At 41.4% G+C, this 21,501-nt stretch overlaps 2 protein-coding genes across 2 annotated transcripts; both read left to right on the forward strand.

The window, feature by feature from the left end:
* Nucleotides 1-12: 12 nt before the first annotated feature.
* Nucleotides 13-16,971, forward strand: LOC133524072 (rac GTPase-activating protein 1-like). Its single transcript, XM_061859879.1, has 13 exons — nucleotides 13-1,195; nucleotides 1,744-1,946; nucleotides 2,424-2,577; nucleotides 3,765-3,922; nucleotides 5,163-5,264; nucleotides 6,378-6,501; nucleotides 7,135-7,294; nucleotides 8,565-8,697; nucleotides 9,552-9,701; nucleotides 9,942-10,092; nucleotides 10,265-10,364; nucleotides 14,885-15,014; nucleotides 16,843-16,971. Exons 1-13 carry the CDS (start codon nucleotides 1,084-1,086, stop codon nucleotides 16,969-16,971), a joined length of 1,806 nt encoding a protein of 601 aa, XP_061715863.1. The 5' UTR covers nucleotides 13-1,083.
* LOC133524067 (uncharacterized) lies at nucleotides 16,851-20,917 on the forward strand. The gene is made up of 2 exons (XM_061859873.1): nucleotides 16,851-17,717; nucleotides 18,263-20,917. Exons 1-2 carry the CDS (start codon nucleotides 16,986-16,988, stop codon nucleotides 18,323-18,325), a joined length of 795 nt encoding a protein of 264 aa, XP_061715857.1. The 5' UTR covers nucleotides 16,851-16,985; the 3' UTR covers nucleotides 18,326-20,917.
* Nucleotides 20,918-21,501: the final 584 nt, after the last annotated feature.

Raw genomic sequence — 21,501 nt, forward strand, 5'->3', positions numbered from 1 at the left:
ACTATTAGGAGGAAAACTATCACTTGTATCACGTCGGATGGCGCATTTGAATACCGTACCTTCATTACTGTCAAAAGACATGCATTTTTCGAAGAAATTATAAAAGTTCTAAATTTTATCAAAAATACCTCAATCTTGTACGTCAAATTGTGAAAACTGTTGAACTCACTTATATCCCAAGGACAAGTAGAACATTTAGGGTATGTAGAAATCGGTAGTGAAAACTTCGCGTATTAAAACTTAAGGCAAATGAAAAAACATGAACATCAGATGAACCACAACCGAAGTGTATATGAATTTTTGTTTTCGTGATTTCTGGGTTGGTCCCATAGTAAAACTTGCTGAATATGATCTATATTATATTATTTACATCGTTAAAAATTGCAAAATTTTAAACACCTGTATACAATGTATAAAACATTCAGAAGCAAATGAATGTTTGGTGTCCTTCTATATGTGCAAACTGTCGCACATTTTACGAATCTTCTCACATACTACATTTTACGAATCTTTGTACAATTGTGCGTGGTTCGGGGCTTTGGGTAGCATATTATCAACGAAAAAATATTTATTTGCAAAAAAAGAGGTAATTATGCTTTGAGTATTTACTAAGTATACTATTTACCTTGCAATAATAATACATCATGGTAGATGGCAACCTAGTCCGTTCTGAATATGGGATTCAAGAACATATTTTAAAGGGCGATCGTTGTAGAACTAAAAATAATAATACTTTTCGATTAAATATAACAAATTTATCTTTTACTTTATTTTTGTTCTATTATTTTGTTATATATTTGTTCCTGATGTTAAAATTTTCTCGTGTGATTAGAAATATTCAAAGATAAATATTTAAATCTATGACACATTTTGAACGCATTCATGGAATTCCCACCTCCATTATTGAATGACCAAAGCCGTTATTTTTCAAGGTTTCGTACGGTTGTTTGAGAACTGGGAGTGGAGTTGTTTTTCTAATTAAAAATATTGAAATAAGATTTACTTTCTCTTGAAATGTGATATCTTTTTATGGTTTAATTATTTTTGTTGTTTAATGTTCAGTGTAGTGTTTTCTAAACCAAAATGAGTTCAGCAAATTCGGATGTTGAGCAAAGGCTGGCTCTCTCGATGGTCGCACAATTTGATGATTTAAATCGACTGAACAACGTTCTCAACGACGAATATTCGGAGCAATGTAAGTAAAATTTAGCAATAGATTTCACAAAAATGCTTCGTATAATGCATGTAGTAAGGTAATGTAAATTTGATATTGTCAGGCTGATGGAAACTGAATCTTAACGTTACCTACCTTCTCGTAACGAAATCATGTTAATTTAGGCCAAAGCAACAATTAATTTGATTAAATTATTAGTCTACCCGCTACCTTTAAAGTTAAAAACGCTGATTCTTGAGAAATCTTGGTAACACAAATTAGTATACATATAATTATTATAGTGAGTAAGCCTATTCTGTTTTCATCAAGTTGTATTCAATTCAGTGATGCTCATATATTTGATTAGAACTATTCACTTGTATGTTTATCTCACTTTCCAAGCATTTGTCTGTAATAATGTATGTAAATCATTTAAAATGTAATCATAAGTGCTGCTGAAATGACAAACATTTTGATCTAAGATAGACTTTTAACTGTTGTTTCAATTTTGAAAATGAGATAAGATAAATTGAAATAAGTAAAACCCATTGTAAAGCAAGTAGGTCCAAATAATTATTTTCCCCTCACAGGTTTCCTAGCATTTGTGAAGCAGATGGAATGGGTGCGCAGCCAATGGGCCTCGGCGGAGGCAGAGGCTGCTCGGCTACAGACAGAATTGATGGAGGCCCACCAGACTCTATCCAAGTGGGAGGCGAAGTTTGCACATGTTCGGAAACTTCTGGATGGGGAAAAGAGGGAGAGGAACATTGTTATGAAGAAGTACAGTGAACTGGTGAGGTTCTTTTATGTATAGGATGATAAGATAATGACAGGAGAGCAGTGTGAGCAGTCTGTAAATTAGTGAATTTGAATTTTGTGTATATAATATAATTGCCACCGTCGTGGTATAAAAAAAAAAATTAAAATAGATGACATTTCATATTGAGAAATGGAAAATTCACTGCTTTGGGCAAAATTCAAACTTGTGACCGTGTGGAACACTAGTCCGATCTCCCTTACTCATCATGCAGTGAACATTTCCATTTCTCCTTTAATATAATTTTTTAGTATCGCTCATAAACTTATTTGGGTCATTCCAAAGTGACGGGTGGGACATTTTGACTCCTTTTTACCTACACTTTGGTTTATTTTTTTCCCAACAACAACTATATTTGTTTTAAATATTATATCATCATTAAACCAAATAATCATATTATACTTCAATTACTTCACCTTATTTCTTAATTTGGTTTCTGTTATCTTGTTGCAGAGTAAGCTATTAGACACGGCTCGGGATCTGCTCTTCAACGATAACCGAGCGAAGCTAAATGATGAGACACTGCAAAAGCTTGCTTTCCTCAATGGAACAGCTCATCAGGAGCATAATGCCAGACTCACCGGTGTGCCAGAGCTAAACTCTACTGGTAAGTTAGTAAATTTTTTGTTCATATGATGTAGCTCTATAACAAAAAAATCAATAGCTATTTGATTAAGCGAATAATGTGTCATTTAATGAAGTAGTGAGTACTGAGTACTGTATCTTTTGTAAAAAGAACTTCCTCCACTTTCAAACTTGGTTAAAATGTAGGCTACGTGCATAGTTGCTACCCATGTCATTAAACGAATCCATATTTTTCACGTTACAATGAAACAACACATACTACTTTTTTAATTTCCTTTACTTTTCTGGTTCGAATTCATATTTATTTATATTATATATTGAATATTTATTTATTTTTATTTATATATATATGTATGCATTATTTTATGGTTATTTTTCTATCTATGTATATTTGTATCAATGTGTATTCAAAACGTGCATTTCATTAATTTCAGTGATTGTACACTTTTGTTTGTGTTTGTCATTCATTCACCGTTACTTCTGTTTTACTCATTTCCTCAAAGGTTAACTGGAAGAGATCCCATACAGGGATAAGTTCGCCTTTGTTGTATTTAATTTACTCTGTAACTGTGTTTTTCGTGTTTTTATTTCTATGTACAATAAAGTATATACATACATACATACATACTTTACGTATATAATATACCCACATACAAAAAAAACTGCTAATTTATTGACCCTTCCCATAGGCAATGAGCCTGGCAACATGTAAAACCTAACGAAATCCAAAAACCAACTTAACGAAAGATGGCATCCCACTGCGGCGCACGCTTAAAACGCATGCGAGTTGCGTGGGTTACCCTTCCCACATGGTGTGGGTAGTCTTTTAATGTTGTTAAGAGTCAGTACTACGTACATCACTTGTTTGCTTATACATGGCTGAAGGAATTTGATGATAAACTTTGACCCCTCAATTAATAAACTATTCGACAGGCGGAAACTCGTGCCCGTGGGTTATCCACGCAATTATAAGCGTTAACGCTAAAATACAGAGGTCAATGCGTCCCCAGTGTGAAGTAAATATATATTTCATGGATCCTTTCCGTTTATAATGTTCAGAACGAAATTAAATGACACATGATGGTTTAGCATTAAAGACTCGATAGATAGAATGGTAGGTCTAGTTCTAGTTATGTGTGCTTGTGCTACGATGTGATCACACATCAGATAGGTATTTTAAAATAAATCTTCAAACTAATACTTCCCCAGGCACACTCCTCTCAGAAATGTCCTATTCTCGCTCTGAGGAAGACCTGGACCTATCAATAGCGTCAACCCGCCGCTCGTGGGTGCAGCGGGGAGGCTGGGCTGCCCGAGATGCGCCCGCTGGCAAGAAGAGAAGATCGTCCACCAGTTCTGCTACCAAGGTCAGTTCTATTCTATGGTTCCATCCCATCTTCCTCCAGAAGATCCCGATAGAGTCGGTCCTGCACCATAAACCATATACTGATTGATCAAGTATTTCTTATTATTTTGCTTTCCTGCCAGCTTATATATAAAATAGTTGTAATGGATTCTAGTAACGTGGTTAGTAAATGCTTAATACATGTTTGGTAATTTTAAACCTTGGTGTAAAGAGTGACTCAGGGGAATGTAACTATTATAGCAATAGGTGACAAAAAACAACACATAATACGAGATAATATATGCCATGAGCAATGAAATTTCTTATTGTTTGGCACAAATTGATCGTAGAACTGATGGCTGCTGGGACAAAAAGGTTTTTGAGTTGACATCCAAATGGCAAAGTGAAGGATGTAGCTAGAAAAGACCCCATACATTGATATTTACCAGATTCGCTTCGCTTCGTCGCTTTTCGGTGATAGGAAACAGCGTGAGGAAAGCAGACTAATTCCAAAAAGGCCTAGTTTCACCTCTGGGTTGGAAAGTCAAATGGCAGTCGCTTTTTAGGGTTCCGTAGTCAACTAGGAACCCTTATAGTTTCGCCATGTCCGTCTGTCTGTCTGTCCGAGGCTTTGCTCCGTGGTCGTTAGTCCTAGAAAGCTGAAATTTGGCATGGATATATAAATCAATAAATCCGACAGTCGTACAATAAAATCTAAAAATTTAATTTTTTAGGGTACCACCCCTACACGTAAAGTAGAGGTGATTTTTTTTTTGCTTCAACCCTACAGTGTAGGGTATCGTTAGGAAGGTCTTCCAAAACTAAAAGGGGCTTCAACAAACATTTTTTGATAATGTGAATATATTCGGAGATAATCGTTCCGAAAGAAAAAAAATGTGTCCCCTCCTCCTCTAACTTTTGTGCCGTAGGTCCAAAAAATATGAAAAAAAATCGTGGAAGGAGAGCTTAAAAAAGACATTAAATGAAAATTATAGCGGTCATGATCAGTTTAGCTGTTTTTGAGTTATCGCAAAATGTTTCCCCTTCATAGTAAAAAGACGTACATCCACAGTTCATCCCTTGGTTAACAATCTACTATACTTTAAGCTTCAGTTTAGCTTATTGTGACGGAAGAGTAACTACGGAATCCTACTCTGAGCATGGCCTGACTTGCTCTTGGCCCGTTTATTTAAAAACGAATGCCACGTAAGCCGGGACAAGAAGATGAAAGGTGATCTAAATAACGAAGACGTGTTTCACAGACGGTGGAGCTGCAGGGCGGCAAGGTGCTGGCCACCGCAACCACGACTCTGACGTTAGAGCGCGCTGCCACCAACCACGATATAAAGCCGCCCAAGAACTTCGTAAGTTGCATATATGTATAATAGCAGACTTTAATTTAGTACCCATCAGTTCCATCAAATTTTAATAGAATACTTATCGGCCTTAAATGTAATGGTAATGGCTCTTTGTTACTCTACAATTTCGCACTTCCACCTAAAAACCTGTATTTTCTTTCCTCCAATAGTGAAAAACACATAAAATTGTCTAGGTATACAAACGAAGCACGATGCTGATATGGATAACCAAGGCTCGGAAAAACGCCCGTCATTTTGAAAACATAACCCGGATCCGTACAACAGAGACTTCCTTAAACCAACATCGACGATTAAATATGCTTCAATGACGTCAGTAGACTGTAAAGGAACATTTTCGAGTCATGATTGGGTCCTAAATTATGGTTTTGTTTTCAAATTGACGGTCGTTTTCCGAGCCTTGTGGATAACGCTATAAGGTACCATACCATACATTTAGCGGTAACAACTATAATATTTTAGACAAACGATAATCCAGATATACCACAAGTTTGGCGAAACAGGCGCCCTTTACTTCTTCCGCTGCAGATGCATCGAAACGTGAACTCGAAATTACCTAGAATTCAGAGTATTTTCATTTTTAATTCCTGAGGGGAAAAGAGGAGTGCTATAATATTAACATGTTTGTGTGTGTGTGTGTGTGTGTGTTTGTGAGCGCGTGTGTCTGTGCCAATGTAGCTGGGTAGGCCTAGGTTCCTTTGCAGGGATGCCTAAGTGGATCTTCAATGATGACTTGTTATTTAAACTCTTGTACAAAGATTTATTTTTTAAAGTAAGATTTAATTATAGTACAACATTGTCGTTCAATGGATTTTCTCGGCGGTCGTTATATACGTATTTGTTCGTCGCCGATCTTAAAATTTTGGAGGCAATCGGCCGTCCGTGTCGTCACTTAGGATGCGTTGTGAACAGCTTCTCAACAGATAAAGCGATATGAATGCGGCTTTTAAACGAAAATTGTCTCTTTGATCGAATGTGTTGTCTGTCGATGATTCTTAGATAGTATTAAGCTCAATAGATGGCATTGTTTTAATTTTGTCCAGGGTTATAACAAGTTATCATTGTTATACACGGATAATTTAACAGGCAACCGTTTTCCAGCAACCTATATCAGAAAGCAGCGACGAAGCGCCTCCGCAATCGGCCAGCAAGACCTCGGCTCGTCTGTCCGCTAAACGAATGAAGGAAGAGCATGCGACACCGTCCGCGCCTCCGAGGACTACTGGTATGATTTGAATTCTCATTATTTTTGCGTGCTATCAATATCAGGAAACACAACGCCTGTTCGGAAGAGAAGATTTCCGTCTACAAAATGTATGTTTAATTTTGTGATTTTTATACTCTTTAAGGCGTTAGGCGCAGTTTAACTTTAGTGGAGCAATACTGCGACACGGTTGACGGTACCATTAGGTAACTTAGCTTACTTACTGTTGCACAGTGTTGGTCTATAGAAGTTGAAAAATTCACCGCTGAGCTACGATCGTAACGCTACGTCATAGCCTATAACACGGGTTTCCCGGTATGTAGCGAAAATGCTTCGTAGAGGCTAAACGACGACGTGTCGTGATTAGCGTTGAATGGGTTAACACAGCGGTGTAGATGCATCTAATGCTACTGTATAATCGGAATATATTGCTTTGTTTTTAACCAGAAAAAACCAAATTCATAATTCTTAATTGTCAGGCCAGTAGTTTCCGTCAGTAGAAAAAAGCGGAAAATTTAAAATATATAGGCGCGAAGGGTTGTCTTTACATAGAAAATTGGAATATCGCGCCTTTTTCTACTACCGGCTATACATAAGTTTTTCGCAGGTTATAAGTTGTATTTTGTGTGTTGTTTTCCATGTGCATTTTGTCAGACACGGACACGGGATCAGACACCCCGATGCGCACGGTGCAGCGCACGCCCTCGGCCGTGTCGGCGGCGTACGGCGGCTCGCCGCGCGCGCGGCCGCGCCAGCACAACTTCGTGGCCAAGAACTTCTACAAGCGCGAGAATTGCGGGCCCTGCGGCAAGACGTGAGCATTTTTTTTTACTACCACGACGGTGGCAAACTAGTATACGGCCCGCCTCATGGTAAGCAGCAGTGGCGGATCGTTCAAAGAACTCGATTCCCACCGGCTTGTCTAATTTCAGCCCGTTGAGTACTTTCACGATCGGTTCATGGAGAAAAGGAAAGCAATATTAGCTCCGGGTTCCCTACGAATATTTCAGACGCGCCGCCACTGGTAAGCAGTCACCAATTTATACTTTTATCTGCCCTTTCTCCCGTTTGTCCAACTTTTCTTATGATACGTCGGTGATAGACAAAGAAACAATAGCAGTGGGGGGAAACTGCAGCGTTCGGGCTTTCCCGGCTCCGTTCGGTACAGCATTGCTACGAGCAATTATTAGGATTGGCAAAACTTGACGTCCCTTTGCATGTACAACCACAGATAAGATAATTACTTGATTTTTGACAACTAGAAGAAAGGGATAATGCCATACATTAGTAAGGGAGAACACGATTCGTCCCTGAACCGCTGTCAAACTTCGGGTTCGTAGGAAGTTTCTTTTCTGTATTATTTATTCTGTGACAATAGTCCATCTGATAGTATGATTATAGAGAAATAAGTACGCATAGAGTGCTCACTCCATACATAATTTTCCTTACTTAATTATATTAAGTTGTATGGGAGGTAAGGTAAAAAATGTCATTAATAAGTTTTAAACTCTCTTAAAACTGAAATGAATACTTTTTAAATAAGTATGAAACTTATTCTTTGGCTTAAGTGGAGCCAAAGAGTTCTCATGTGGCACCCTACAGACGGGTCAAGATCGCAAGGCCCTCAAGTAACAAGATGGGAAGACGAAATTATTCGTACAGTGGGACCACTCTGGACAAGGGTGGCAAGAGAGAGAAGATACTGGAAGGAGTTGGAGGAGGCCTTTGCCGACAGGCACACTGAACTAAGAGACTTCATATGATAATTCAAGACTATCAAAAAGAACAATCATGTTCAGAACAAAGGGCTATATAATAATAATAATAATAATGAAACTTATTACACCTAAATGGGTTTTTATTGTGATATGGAGTGAGTACTCCAACGCTTACTTATTTATCTATGGTATGATGGTGTTCGCCTTTAGAAACTATTTTCAAAGCACGCTGTATCCCTAGAAACATTTGAAGAACTCGTCTCTAAATAAAAAAAAAATAATAATAAATAAAAAACCTCAATTAGGATTTCATTGTATAGCCGGAGCGAGCGGAGCCCCTTTTGTAAGAGAACGTGTTCGTTTCAGCATAAAGTTCGCGAAAGTGGGCATCAAGTGCGAGACGTGCCGCGCGCAGGCGCACCCCGAGTGCCGCGCGCTGCTGCCGCTGCCCTGCGTGCCGCCCGGCGCCGGCGCCGCCGCCAGGCGGAACAATGCCGCGGTACTGCACATGTTTCTTTCATTTTTTTTTTATACTACGTCGGTGGCTAACAGTCTCCGTAGCCTATGTTCGCCTGCAACTCCAGAGGAGCTACATGCGCGTTGCCGACCTTAATCTCGAGCTTAATGGTTATTTGGTTATATAAACCGGACAAGTGCGAGTCGACTCGCCACCGAGGGATCCGTTTTTTTTACAGTTTTCAGGTTTTACCTGTATTTGTAGTGTAAGAGGATGTGACTTGCCAAATTTCATAGCTCTAGATCAATGGGATTTAGTACCCTGTGAATTTTGATTCTCTTGAGAGGGTCAAAATATACGTTTTTTGCGGCATAAACGGCCGTATCTTTTTTTACTTTAACTTAGAGGCTCGATTTTTTCACAGCTTCAAGAAACTGTAGACCTGAATATGGTTTTAATTTCAACTGGGTACCTCGACACGTTCCCGATATAAAAGGGTCTCGACAGACAGACAGACCAACTAACGGACAACAAAGTGACCCTATAAGGGTTCGGATTTTTTAAGATACAAAACCCTAAAGAGACGCGAATTCACTTTTATTTATGTCATCTTTTTTAGTGTCGAAAAACGGACGTTGTCGAAAAAAGCAGGGCTACTAAGGAGTACTCGGTAATATAATTTTGAGCGTAATAAAATATTTTTTTTATCACACGACATCGTTGAAAAACTTGATATGTAAAGATGTATCTATATTTAACGAATGCACCGCTAATACGTCATTCGAACCTTAGATTTAGAGGATTTGGTCACTCTCATTGGCGTACAGCACGCGAGCGCATCGCTATTGGAGTGCAAGCAACGCATCTCGACGGAATTTAAACACTGCATATTCCAGGAGGGCTGTATCTCTGACTTCGCTCCGAGCACGCCGCCCATGGTGCCGGCGCTGCTGGTGCACTGCATCAACGAGGTGGAGAAGCGGGGGCTGGCGGAGAGGGGCCTGTACAGGATCAGCGCCGTGGAGAAGGACGTCAAGCGGCTCAAGGTGTGTAGCTAACTACGGAAGACAGACGTTGCTTATATGATAATAGCCGTCGTGATGTGTGTGCAGGTGTGTTAAAATACAGTTTATAAAAGATGCTGGAAAACCTACTTTTATTTGACATTCAAACCAAGCCATAAAATATTATCAGTTTGATAATTAGCAGCTATTACTAACTTTAATCTAGACTATAGTATTGTTGTGTAAAGTACCTACTCTTAATTATCTGATATTCCTTTTTAGGAGCGTTTCCTCCGCGGATGCGGCTCGCCACAACTGTCCAACGAGGACGTCCACGTGCTGTGTGGCTGTATTAAAGACTTCCTTCGCTCGCTGCGGGAACCTCTCGTCTCCAACGCTCTATGGGCTGATTTTATGGAAGCAGCTCGATTAGGTAACATAAAAATTCTCCTGGAACTCTCTCTCGTCAACTGAATTATTTAACTGACTTAAGAAAGGAGGTTTTCTATTTGTTATTTCTTTTTTACCATTTTTTCATGTATATTACTCGTTTTCTTAAAGAGGATGACGATTTTATAGTAAATGAATAACATGATGTTTTGCAGGAGAGCCGACGGACGCGGCGGCGGCCGTGGTGCAGGCCGTGAGCCAGCTGCCGCCGCCCAACCGCGACACCCTCGCCTTCCTGGTGCTGCACCTGCACAAGTCAGTACTTCATATATATTCTGTAGGAGAGCCGACGTGGCGCAGGCCGTGAGCCAGCTGCCGCCGCCCAACCGCGACACCCTCGCCTTCCTGGTGCTGCACCTGCACAAGTCAGTACTTCATATATATTCTGTAGGAGAGCCGACGTGGCGCAGGCCGTGAGCCAGCTGCCGCCGCCCAACCGCGACACCCTCGCCTTCCTGGTGCTGCACCTGCACAAGTCAGTACTTCATATATATTCTGTAGGAGAGCCGACGTGGCGCAGGCCGTGAGCCAGCTGCCGCCGCCCAACCGCGACACCCTCGCCTTCCTGGTGCTGCACCTGCACAAGTCAGTACTTCATATATATTCTGTAGGAGAGCCGACGTGGCGCAGGCCGTGAGCCAGCTGCCGCCGCCCAACCGCGACACCCTCGCCTTCCTGGTGCTGCACCTGCACAAGTCAGTACTTCATATATATTCTGTAGGAGAGCCGACGTGGCGCAGGCCGTGAGCCAGCTGCCGCCGCCCAACCGCGACACCCTCGCCTTCCTGGTGCTGCACCTGCACAAGTCAGTACTTCATATATATTCTGTAGGAGAGCCGACGTGGCGCAGGCCGTGAGCCAGCTGCCGCCGCCCAACCGCGACACCCTCGCCTTCCTGGTGCTGCACCTGCACAAGTCAGTACTTCATATATATTCTGTAGGAGAGCCGACGTGGCGCAGGCCGTGAGCCAGCTGCCGCCGCCCAACCGCGACACCCTCGCCTTCCTGGTGCTGCACCTGCACAAGTCAGTACTTCATATATATTCTGTAGGAGAGCCGACGTGGCGCAGGCCGTGAGCCAGCTGCCGCCGCCCAACCGCGACACCCTCGCCTTCCTGGTGCTGCACCTGCACAAGTCAGTACTTCATATATATTCTGTAGGAGAGCCGACGTGGCGCAGGCCGTGAGCCAGCTGCCGCCGCCCAACCGCGACACCCTCGCCTTCCTGGTGCTGCACCTGCACAAGTCAGTACTTCATATATATTCTGTAGGAGAGCCGACGTGGCGCAGGCCGTGAGCCAGCTGCCGCCGCCCAACCGCGACACCCTCGCCTTCCTGGTGCTGCACCTGCACAAGTCAGTACTTCATATATATTCTGTAGGAGAGCCGACGTGGCGCAGGCCGTGAGCCAGCTGCCGCCGCCCAACCGCGACACCCTCGCCTTCCTGGTGCTGCACCTGCACAAGTCAGTACTTCATATATATTCTGTAGGAGAGCCGACGTGGCGCAGGCCGTGAGCCAGCTGCCGCCGCCCAACCGCGACACCCTCGCCTTCCTGGTGCTGCACCTGCACAAGTCAGTACTTCATATATATTCTGTAGGAGAGCCGACGTGGCGCAGGCCGTGAGCCAGCTGCCGCCGCCCAACCGCGACACCCTCGCCTTCCTGGTGCTGCACCTGCACAAGTCAGTACTTCATATATATTCTGTAGGAGAGCCGACGTGGCGCAGGCCGTGAGCCAGCTGCCGCCGCCCAACCGCGACACCCTCGCCTTCCTGGTGCTGCACCTGCACAAGTCAGTACTTCATATATATTCTGTAGGAGAGCCGACGTGGCGCAGGCCGTGAGCCAGCTGCCGCCGCCCAACCGCGACACCCTCGCCTTCCTGGTGCTGCACCTGCACAAGTCAGTACTTCATATATATTCTGTAGGAGAGCCGACGTGGCGCAGGCCGTGAGCCAGCTGCCGCCGCCCAACCGCGACACCCTCGCCTTCCTGGTGCTGCACCTGCACAAGTCAGTACTTCATATATATTCTGTAGGAGAGCCGACGTGGCGCAGGCCGTGAGCCAGCTGCCGCCGCCCAACCGCGACACCCTCGCCTTCCTGGTGCTGCACCTGCACAAGTCAGTACTTCATATATATTCTGTAGGAGAGCCGACGTGGCGCAGGCCGTGAGCCAGCTGCCGCCGCCCAACCGCGACACCCTCGCCTTCCTGGTGCTGCACCTGCACAAGTCAGTACTTCATATATATTCTGTAGGAGAGCCGACGTGGCGCAGGCCGTGAGCCAGCTGCCGCCGCCCAACCGCGACACCCTCGCCTTCCTGGTGCTGCACCTGCACAAGTCAGTACTTCATATATATTCTGTAGGAGAGCCGACGTGGCGCAGGCCGTGAGCCAGCTGCCGCCGCCCAACCGCGACACCCTCGCCTTCCTGGTGCTGCACCTGCACAAGTCAGTACTTCATATATATTCTGTAGGAGAGCCGACGTGGCGCAGGCCGTGAGCCAGCTGCCGCCGCCCAACCGCGACACCCTCGCCTTCCTGGTGCTGCACCTGCACAAGTCAGTATTTTTTCTCCAATATGCTCGAAAATGTTCACCTTACGGTAGCAAAACCAGCACGGGAAGTTCTTCTTTATGGTCAAAACAAAGGACCTTGTGTCAAAATTGCCCCAAAACCAACAAACATGAGAGTTGGGCCATTAAATAGGTCTCTAATTCTACTTTATTTCATTCTATAGGCACTAAATCGAATTCCATTGCAGAACTAAGATATTCATATCTTGTACTCCCTCGTCCCCCCTTCCTCGTTCTTCACCTTAATAACTTGAATTTTCACAAGAAAACAAATTATTGCGTCCGTTCGCTCACTTAAAACTCACTATAAACTTAAATTAACAGTATCCTATCACTCAAAACTCTCAAAAGTTAAAATGGGACGATAAATTCACAGAGAATAATAGCGCGCGCCGGGGCAACGCACGAACTTGAATAGTATAGATTTTTCAAAAACTATTTACATAATTGAAAAATCAGTAGCCACTTTTTGATATTTAACTTATATAAGTGAAAGATATCAAAGTCAAATGGCGTTCTAAAAGTTTTTATCATGTGTCGAAAGATGGCAGTAAATTTACTGTGGCTTTCTTTGACAATCCAAAAAAGTGCTGCGATATACGCATCAGCTCCAAGAGCTGCTAGTGTATCAAATAATAAAAAAAAAAATCCGCCTCTATTTCAAATTTTCTTCGATAATACCATAGAAATAGGATAGTATAGAACGACTGTCAAACTTCGAAACTGTGGCCAAAAATGAAATGCAAGTGTGTGCGTAAATTGTCTATGTGCGAACAAAAATAGTGATGTCATGTTACAACATATTAATAATCTATCGATGTTTAACTGCTTTATCGACTACTTTTTCAAATGTGTTTGAAAAAGTTGAAAATGATAAAGTTGAACTTGTTTGAAAATGTGTTCGCAAAGAGTTGACTTACCAAAGAAAATTTGAATTTCGTGCCTTTTCCTGCTGACAAGTTGGGTTGGGTGTGTATACGCTGTGTACAAGTATACGCTGTCTTGTGTTTCCTTGTGTTGGCGGCAAAGCCGTGGAAAAGTGGTTAAAATGTAAGTACTGTGTTGGAAAGTGAAGTTTAAATTTATCGCTAAACATGTGCACCTTCAAAAAAGGTATTATAACAATCGTTATTATTTTAAGTCGGTTATAAAGGTAATATCTCTTTTGATATCTTGTGAACAACTAATTCCATACCTACTAATATACCGACAAGTTATCAATACAGTCATATGAACATTTTGTCAAGCCCTAGCGTAAAGTAACAGTTTAGGTTTTTACACAAAATATTCTAAATTATTGACTAATATGATGAAATATTAACACACAATTGAAGAAAAACTTATAATGAACTGTATAAATTGGTTTTTTACTCTTTTTATGCTGTTAATTTGATAAAATATCGTTACGAAAAGTTCGCTAGGAATATCATAATTACCTGTGAAATTAGTATTTTCCTGGGTTTTTTGGCACTGAAACACTACAACCCGGCACACAACATGACACCATCGTCCCTAATTTACTTAATATATATTTTTCTTTTTGATTCTCTTATATTTTTCACGTTAAAAAATACGGCAATATGATTTTGGCCGCCTCGGCCGCCTTCGAACTCAAAATTGGTTACGTTTTCTCATATGTAGTCTGCCTCTTTCGCACTTATGGCTTGTTCATATACGTCATGGCTTCCCTTTCGCACACTTCATCTGTCTGTCAAGCGAAGCGACTGACATGTCTCTGGATAATACTGACAGCACAGCGGAATCGTAGACACTTGAAGTTTAAACATTAACATAAAGCCGGTTTGACATTGGATTCAAATGCCAAATGAGCGCACGTCTGTAAACTACCTTGACGGACGGGATCGTCCTTGCACGTTAGTAAACATTTCCATGATAATGCGCGCGAAAATGTGTTCTATGTCGATATTTATCGCCAATTCGGTAAATATAAAGATCAGTAAAAAAAGGACTTGGCGTCGTAATTGTTAACTGTCCATGTCTCTGCAGTTTACGAAGGACGATGTTACTTACAGCACGGTTTTTAACCCTTCAACGTAAAAAGAGGGGTTATTAGGCTCTCCAACGGATTTATTTATTTATTTTAATTTTACGAGTGTGTTTTTTTGTATTCGGAAGTGTTGTATAGAGATGGTAATTAAATAGGTTTTAAATGTTTGACTTACTATCTCTTCCAGGGTGGCAGAGAGCCCGGAGTGTGAGATGGGCATAGATAACCTGGCTAAAATCTTCGGGCCCACCGTCGTCGGCTACGGCATGATGAAGGAAGCTGCTGAAATGTACAGTGCTACTGCGCAGATGGTCAATGTAAGTGAAGTAGATGATTGGTTAATTACTGTGTTGTTAAAAAAGTGTAATATGTAGCAAATGTATGTACAGCACAAAATCGGTCAGTGGTCCAGATCTGGGCCGTGGTCCGCCATTTGATGAACTCTTGAACTTCCAGCACCAAATGTAAAAAAGTTAAAAACCAACTCTGAGGTTTTTTGATTTTTTTCAACACATTTGTATGTGGAACTGATTGAAACGATTTATCAAGGGTTAATTTGGCACATTTTTTTAAGTCTCAAACTTTTCTTAAAAATGAAAAAAAGGCAACCAGGACATATTTTATGCTAAAAGGGGGGTCGCGACAGGGACAGGAGGGAAGGGACGGTAGTGTGCGTAAACAAAGAGAATTTGAAATAGAGGTGGATAGTTAAAGAAAACTTTGAAACCACAGTAAATTTACTGCCATCTTTTGACACATGATTAAAACTTTTAGAACGCCATTTAACTTCGTGGCTACGATGCCGCCATAACTTTGACCTGTTTTAATACATGGCGCCATTTTTTGATATTTAACATATATCAGTGAAAGAATAAGAATCAAAGTCAAATAGCGTTCTAAAACTTTTAATCATGTTATAAAAGACGGCAGTAAATTTACTGTGGCTACAAAGTTTTCTTTGATAAACTCTTATTCAAATTATCTTTGGCGTAAAGAACCATACCCATTTCATACTACATTTGTTGCAAGCTGGAAATAATTTGCTGAGTTTTCCCATACATTACAACATAACTTGATTGAATCATAGGATAGCTCCCCCACGTTTACATCGATGGTGGCGGAATGTGTGGAAGTCGCGTGTATGTGTGCACGAATTCAATGAATATAATAACGGAGCAATTTAATGTCGACTAATAGGGATGATGACACATGTTGAATTTTATAACAAAATCTAGTAAAATAGATAGCAAATGAGCAATTTATCGCAATAATGTGGTTATTAAAATGATAAAAAAATATAGGAATAATAAAATATAAGTCCCAATTTTAATGTTTTTCATACTTCTGTGATCTATTCTACTGTTATTTAGAATAAAATAAACATGAGAACACTGAACATAGACTTTATTATATTTATTGAGTAATTACACGAACTCATTAGGTGGGTATATACACATTATTTAACAAACGGAATTTACACACATTCTAAGATATTTACATATTTTAATATGAAAAACATATGATACCTAATTGTTTAAACAATCAGGGATAGGTACGTCAAGCCATAAATCAAACCAGAACGATACCGAATTTAACCGTGAATATTTACTTCACTCGGAGGCGTCAGGAACAGAACTGCGAGCGCAGCCACGTGCTCGATGGTTTTTATACACCAAACCGCCCTGCCCAGGTAGCTGCCTCGTAGCTTGAATGAAGTCAGCAGGTACTGTCAGGTTGATGGCGGAAAACGCTGCCTTTGCACCTGCGCTCGATGCCGGAGTAAAGTTTCACAGACACGCCGACAGGTGTCGCCAACACTTCAAGATGGGCTTTTGGTGACCGTGACGTCACGTATGACTATTGGACTTCGACTATAATTTCTGACTTTTGTATTGCTTTAATGCAATGGGTCCCATATAGACATTTGATTCTAAAAACAAACCTGAACGATTGATACCATTCATAAATCTCATCTAGCCTATTTCGTCACTTTTAAGACTACTTCATCAACATTTAAAATTGGTTGGTTTTATTGAGCCGATTATTTTTTACGAAAATTATTTTGTGAAATATTTGAAGTAGTCGCACTATTCAGTTCATAGTTCTATTTCAGTTTATAGCCGTATGATATCGTTTGTATGTCAGGTGATGCAGCTGCTGCTGCGGCTGCCGGCGGACTACTGGGCGCAGTGGGCCTGCCCGCTCGGCGCGGGCTCGCCGCCGGCCGCGCCCCGGCCGCGCGGCTTCTTCTTCTCGCCCGCCGACACCGGGTGAGACGCCCCTCCCTTATGTCAGGTGATGCAGCTGCTGCTGCGGCTGCCGGCGGACTACTGGGCGCAGTGGGCCTGCCCGCTCGGCGCGGGCTCGCCGCCGGCCGCGCCCCGGCCGCGCGGCTTCTTCTTCTCGCCCGCCGACACCGGGTGAGACGCCCCTCCCTTATGTCAGGTGATGCAGCTGCTGCTGCGGCTGCCGGCGGACTACTGGGCGCAGTGGGCCTGCCCGCTCGGCGCGGGCTCGCCGCCGGCCGCGCCCCGGCCGCGCGGCTTCTTCTTCTCGCCCGCCGACACCGGGTGAGACGCCCCTCCCTTATGTCAGGTGATGCAGCTGCTGCTGCGGCTGCCGGCGGACTACTGGGCGCAGTGGGCCTGCCCGCTCGGCGCGGGCTCGCCGCCGGCCGCGCCCCGGCCGCGCGGCTTCTTCTTCTCGCCCGCCGACACCGGGTGAGACGCCCCTCCCTTATGTCAGGTGATGCAGCTGCTGCTGCGGCTGCCGGCGGACTACTGGGCGCAGTGGGCCTGCCCGCTCGGCGCGGGCTCGCCGCCGGCCGCGCCCCGGCCGCGCGGCTTCTTCTTCTCGCCCGCCGACACCGGGTGAGGCGCCCCTCCCTTATGTCAGGTGATGCAGCTGCTGCTGCGGCTGCCGGCGGACTACTGGGCGCAGTGGGCCTGCCCGCTCGGCGCGGGCTCGCCGCCGGCCGCGCCCCGGCCGCGCGGCTTCTTCTTCTCGCCCGCCGACACCGGGTGAGGCGCCCCTCCCTTATCCTTCACGAGCGCCCACCCTTGTCGGTGATGGCTCTGCCGTCTTATTGTATACGTTACTTGGTGTGACTTGACTTTGACACTTAACTGCAATAACACTTGCGAGGGCCTTCCACCTTGTGGCCTATATTTGAAACTTGATATTTTCACTTCGCAATGGGGGCTCTTGGGCCGCCCTTCAAATGGCGCTCGAACCGTCCCTATAGTACCAAAAAAGTCCAAAAACACCATACAAAAATGAACTGTTATAGAGATCATCATTGGCCGCGTCAAGTAGAGCCAGACTAAAGAAGCTAAGTTGGCAGCGATTTTAGGCGGTAGCTTGGTATGTCTCTCTATAATCCAACGAATGCTTATTAATAAGAAGGACTCCACTAGAACTCGAGGGGTCATAATTAATGGTACCCACATATGTATTTAGCGGAAATGTGGACTGCTTTGGACCAGTTTTTTCTAGATTTAGGCATTTGACAGCATATTAAAAAAATACTTGCAAGCTAATGAATCCTTAATTTTTCTGCTTTCAGAGTTCAAAGAAAGAAGAGAAACTATTTTCAGTGATAAAAGAAAAAAGCGATTATGATACATAGCCAGTAATTGTAATTTTGTTTTTTTTTTTCTATATAAGTAAACATTTATGTTAACCAGTTATTGTATATTTTTCCTTTTCTAAGTAAATTTGTATCATAATTATTAGTATTAAAATTCGTCTTGGACATTTTACTGTATAACTAGATAATCTTGTTATTTACGTATACTTCTTTCAGAATTCACTTTTATTGGTAGAACTTTAGGTTCTGCTTTTTCAAAGTATTAGTAAAGTTACATCACAACTATACTGAAATAATATTTAAGTAATTTACTTGTTTTATATCTAATTTAGTATATTATTTGTAGCCAAAATACATCATGTGTATCTTTTATAGTTAATCCGGTTCGTCAAGTCGCCGCCTAATACGCTTCTGTATATATCAGCTGTCTTATATGACATTATTATAGTTGAAATTGTTTGGAATAACTACATGAGGGTCTAAATCACATAGTTTCAACAAAGATAATTTGATATAGAGGTGTATTGTCAAAGAATACTTTGTAGCCATGTAAATTTACTGCCATCTTTCGACACATGATTAAAACTTTGAAAATGCCATTTGACTTCGATCCTTATTCGTTCACTGATGTGTGTTCAATTTGTTAAATATCAAAAAGTGGCGCCATCTTACCGGGCACAACCTAAAGTTTATGGCGCCATCGGTCGAATCGATGTCACCATACCTTTGGCCTTTGATCTATTAGATGGCGCCATTTTTTGATATTTAACAAACACATAAGTGAAAGAATAAGGATCAAAGTCAAATAGCATTCTAACAGTTTTAATCATGTGTCGAAAGATGGCAGTAAATTTACTTTGGCTACAAAGTTTTCTTTGACAATCCACCTCTATTTCAAATTCTCTTTGGTTTCAGCCTCCACTTTTTGGATGCAGTTTTGTTCAAGTTTCTATGTAGCCTTTGTAACAATTTAATCCGTTTTAACCATTTGTACGCCAAAGACGTCAACACGCGCGCACGGTTATAGTGTAATATCAAACTTCGTGCATTCCGATAAGGTTTAGAATGGCGTGGCGTTCCAAGGGTTAATCGACCTTTATTAAATTTGTATAACGATTCATACTTTTTCAGCTAAGGTTATATTCAAATATTGTTCTTAATAACGTTAAATATAGATTTGCACCTGTTTTGCACGGATAAACGAATAAAGGAATCGAAAAAAAAATCTGTGTCAAACATAATATGTGATACAATTACTGTGCTTTTTTTATGTACGAGTATAATAGATTTATTATTGTAAGTATTTGTTTCCTCTTAACAAATTATTTTTTCTTTTGTAATTGTTAGAATTAGTGGTATGGCTCATACTTTGTACTTTGCCGAACTGTTATTTTATTTTAGACTGATATTAGCCAAGTAAAAAATAGTTTTCTAATATTAAATAATAGTTAAACATGCGCCGTTAGTAAAAAAAAAATGCAAAGAAGTTTGCTAATGATAAATCGAAAACTAAAAAGTTAATTGATCGTCCGTCGTAGGCGATTATATAATAGCAAATTACGATACCCAGTGCGAAAAATAGGAAATACTTATTAGCGAATTGCCTATTCGCACATGTATCGTACAAGTTTTTACAGTACATATGGCCCTTTAAATTTTCGACGGTTACGTAATGTGCACTACTGGGGTAAAATAGCACCATATGTACTGTAAAAGACGGCTGATTATTGTATAGTATACGCTACACTAGTTATTCTTTTTGAACATATTTGTGTAAATTTCTAATAGAGATTTCATAGTCCCATTACTATATCTGTAAAAAAAAGTTAGTACTTACACTTAGTCATCACAAAAGAGGAGAGAGTGAAACTCAGAGGTATACATTAAGGTAAATTCATCTAAGTGTGGTATTCTATCTGTCTAATATATTGGTCCATTTTGCATTGCGTCTCACTCTCTCATTAACCAAAATGTGAGACGCAAATACACATTGGACCAAGAGCACTCTACGCAGTTGGTCTTGGTCACCAAAAAAGATGGCTAAGAGCAATAAATATTGTACACAGTCAAGCTCTAAAATATCAACACGGACAAACCACCAAAAATATGTGTACACTACCTTATTGCATACCTGTATAAATATTTTTGGCACTTCTTACGTATCGATATTTTTACCCTTGACATACTGATACTGGAATGTGGCTAAAATTATTTGATATGAACGCTTGTATCAAATATATAATATCAATCTTAGCAAGAAGGTTGAATCTGCAATAACAATTTGTATCAATAGGTTTATTCATTCATCTACTCGTATTGTAAAATTTGCGTTCTAATTATTAAGGTTTTTTCTAAGTTATTTCTCTAATTAACTTTGACATATTTTTTATTTATTTAGACTAATTCTGAGTTTTCCATTCCTGTAAAATTTGTAACGTTTCAAATTTGTGAGTAACCAATCTCGTAAATTTGTTACTCCTCTAATTTTGATATATGTCCAATACAATATCATTTGACATTTTTTCTCGTCCAATCATGTCTTTTCATATTATACTTATTATAGTAATATATAAAGTATGATTTTTGTATGATATCCCTTGACTTACAGCTAATTAAAATCGTGTGCAAATATTTTGATTTTTTATTTTCTTTTTAAATTTATCTGACAACGCAAGGTATAGGGTAGGTCGCCATTAGATATATCGGAGCGGCGGTGCTAAAAAATAACTGAACACTCGCTCTAGCGCCTTGACAATAGAGGCGTGTTCAGATATTTGTGAGCACCTGGCCGGTCTGATATATCTGATGGCGACTATACGTATTATATATTTGTGTGGCGAAGGGAGGAGAAAATGTTAACCCATTCCTGACTAAAAATTTTAAGACTTTCTCTCCTTGAGCCTCTAACCCTTTACCGCATACGAAGCCATATATGGCGGATATGATATTCAACTCTATTGATAACTGTCAAAGTTCAAATTTCAACAAATATTTTTTTATTACATGTGATAAGGGGCTAATGTGGGGTCATAAAGCTTTACAGGTTCAGGAGTCCGTGCTTCTACTATGGGTTCAACAAAGGTTAGTTTTGTTTTTATGATAGTTACTAGTAATATGTGATAATATGGTAAATCGAGGAAATGACTATCTCCTTTGTTTTATGACTTTTATGATACCTAATTTCGCACTTTTCTACCTACGCATTTTTTCATTAA

This window comes from Cydia pomonella, chromosome 13, assembly GCF_033807575.1.
Source record: "Cydia pomonella isolate Wapato2018A chromosome 13, ilCydPomo1, whole genome shotgun sequence".
Lineage (NCBI taxonomy): Eukaryota > Metazoa > Arthropoda > Insecta > Lepidoptera > Tortricidae > Cydia > Cydia pomonella.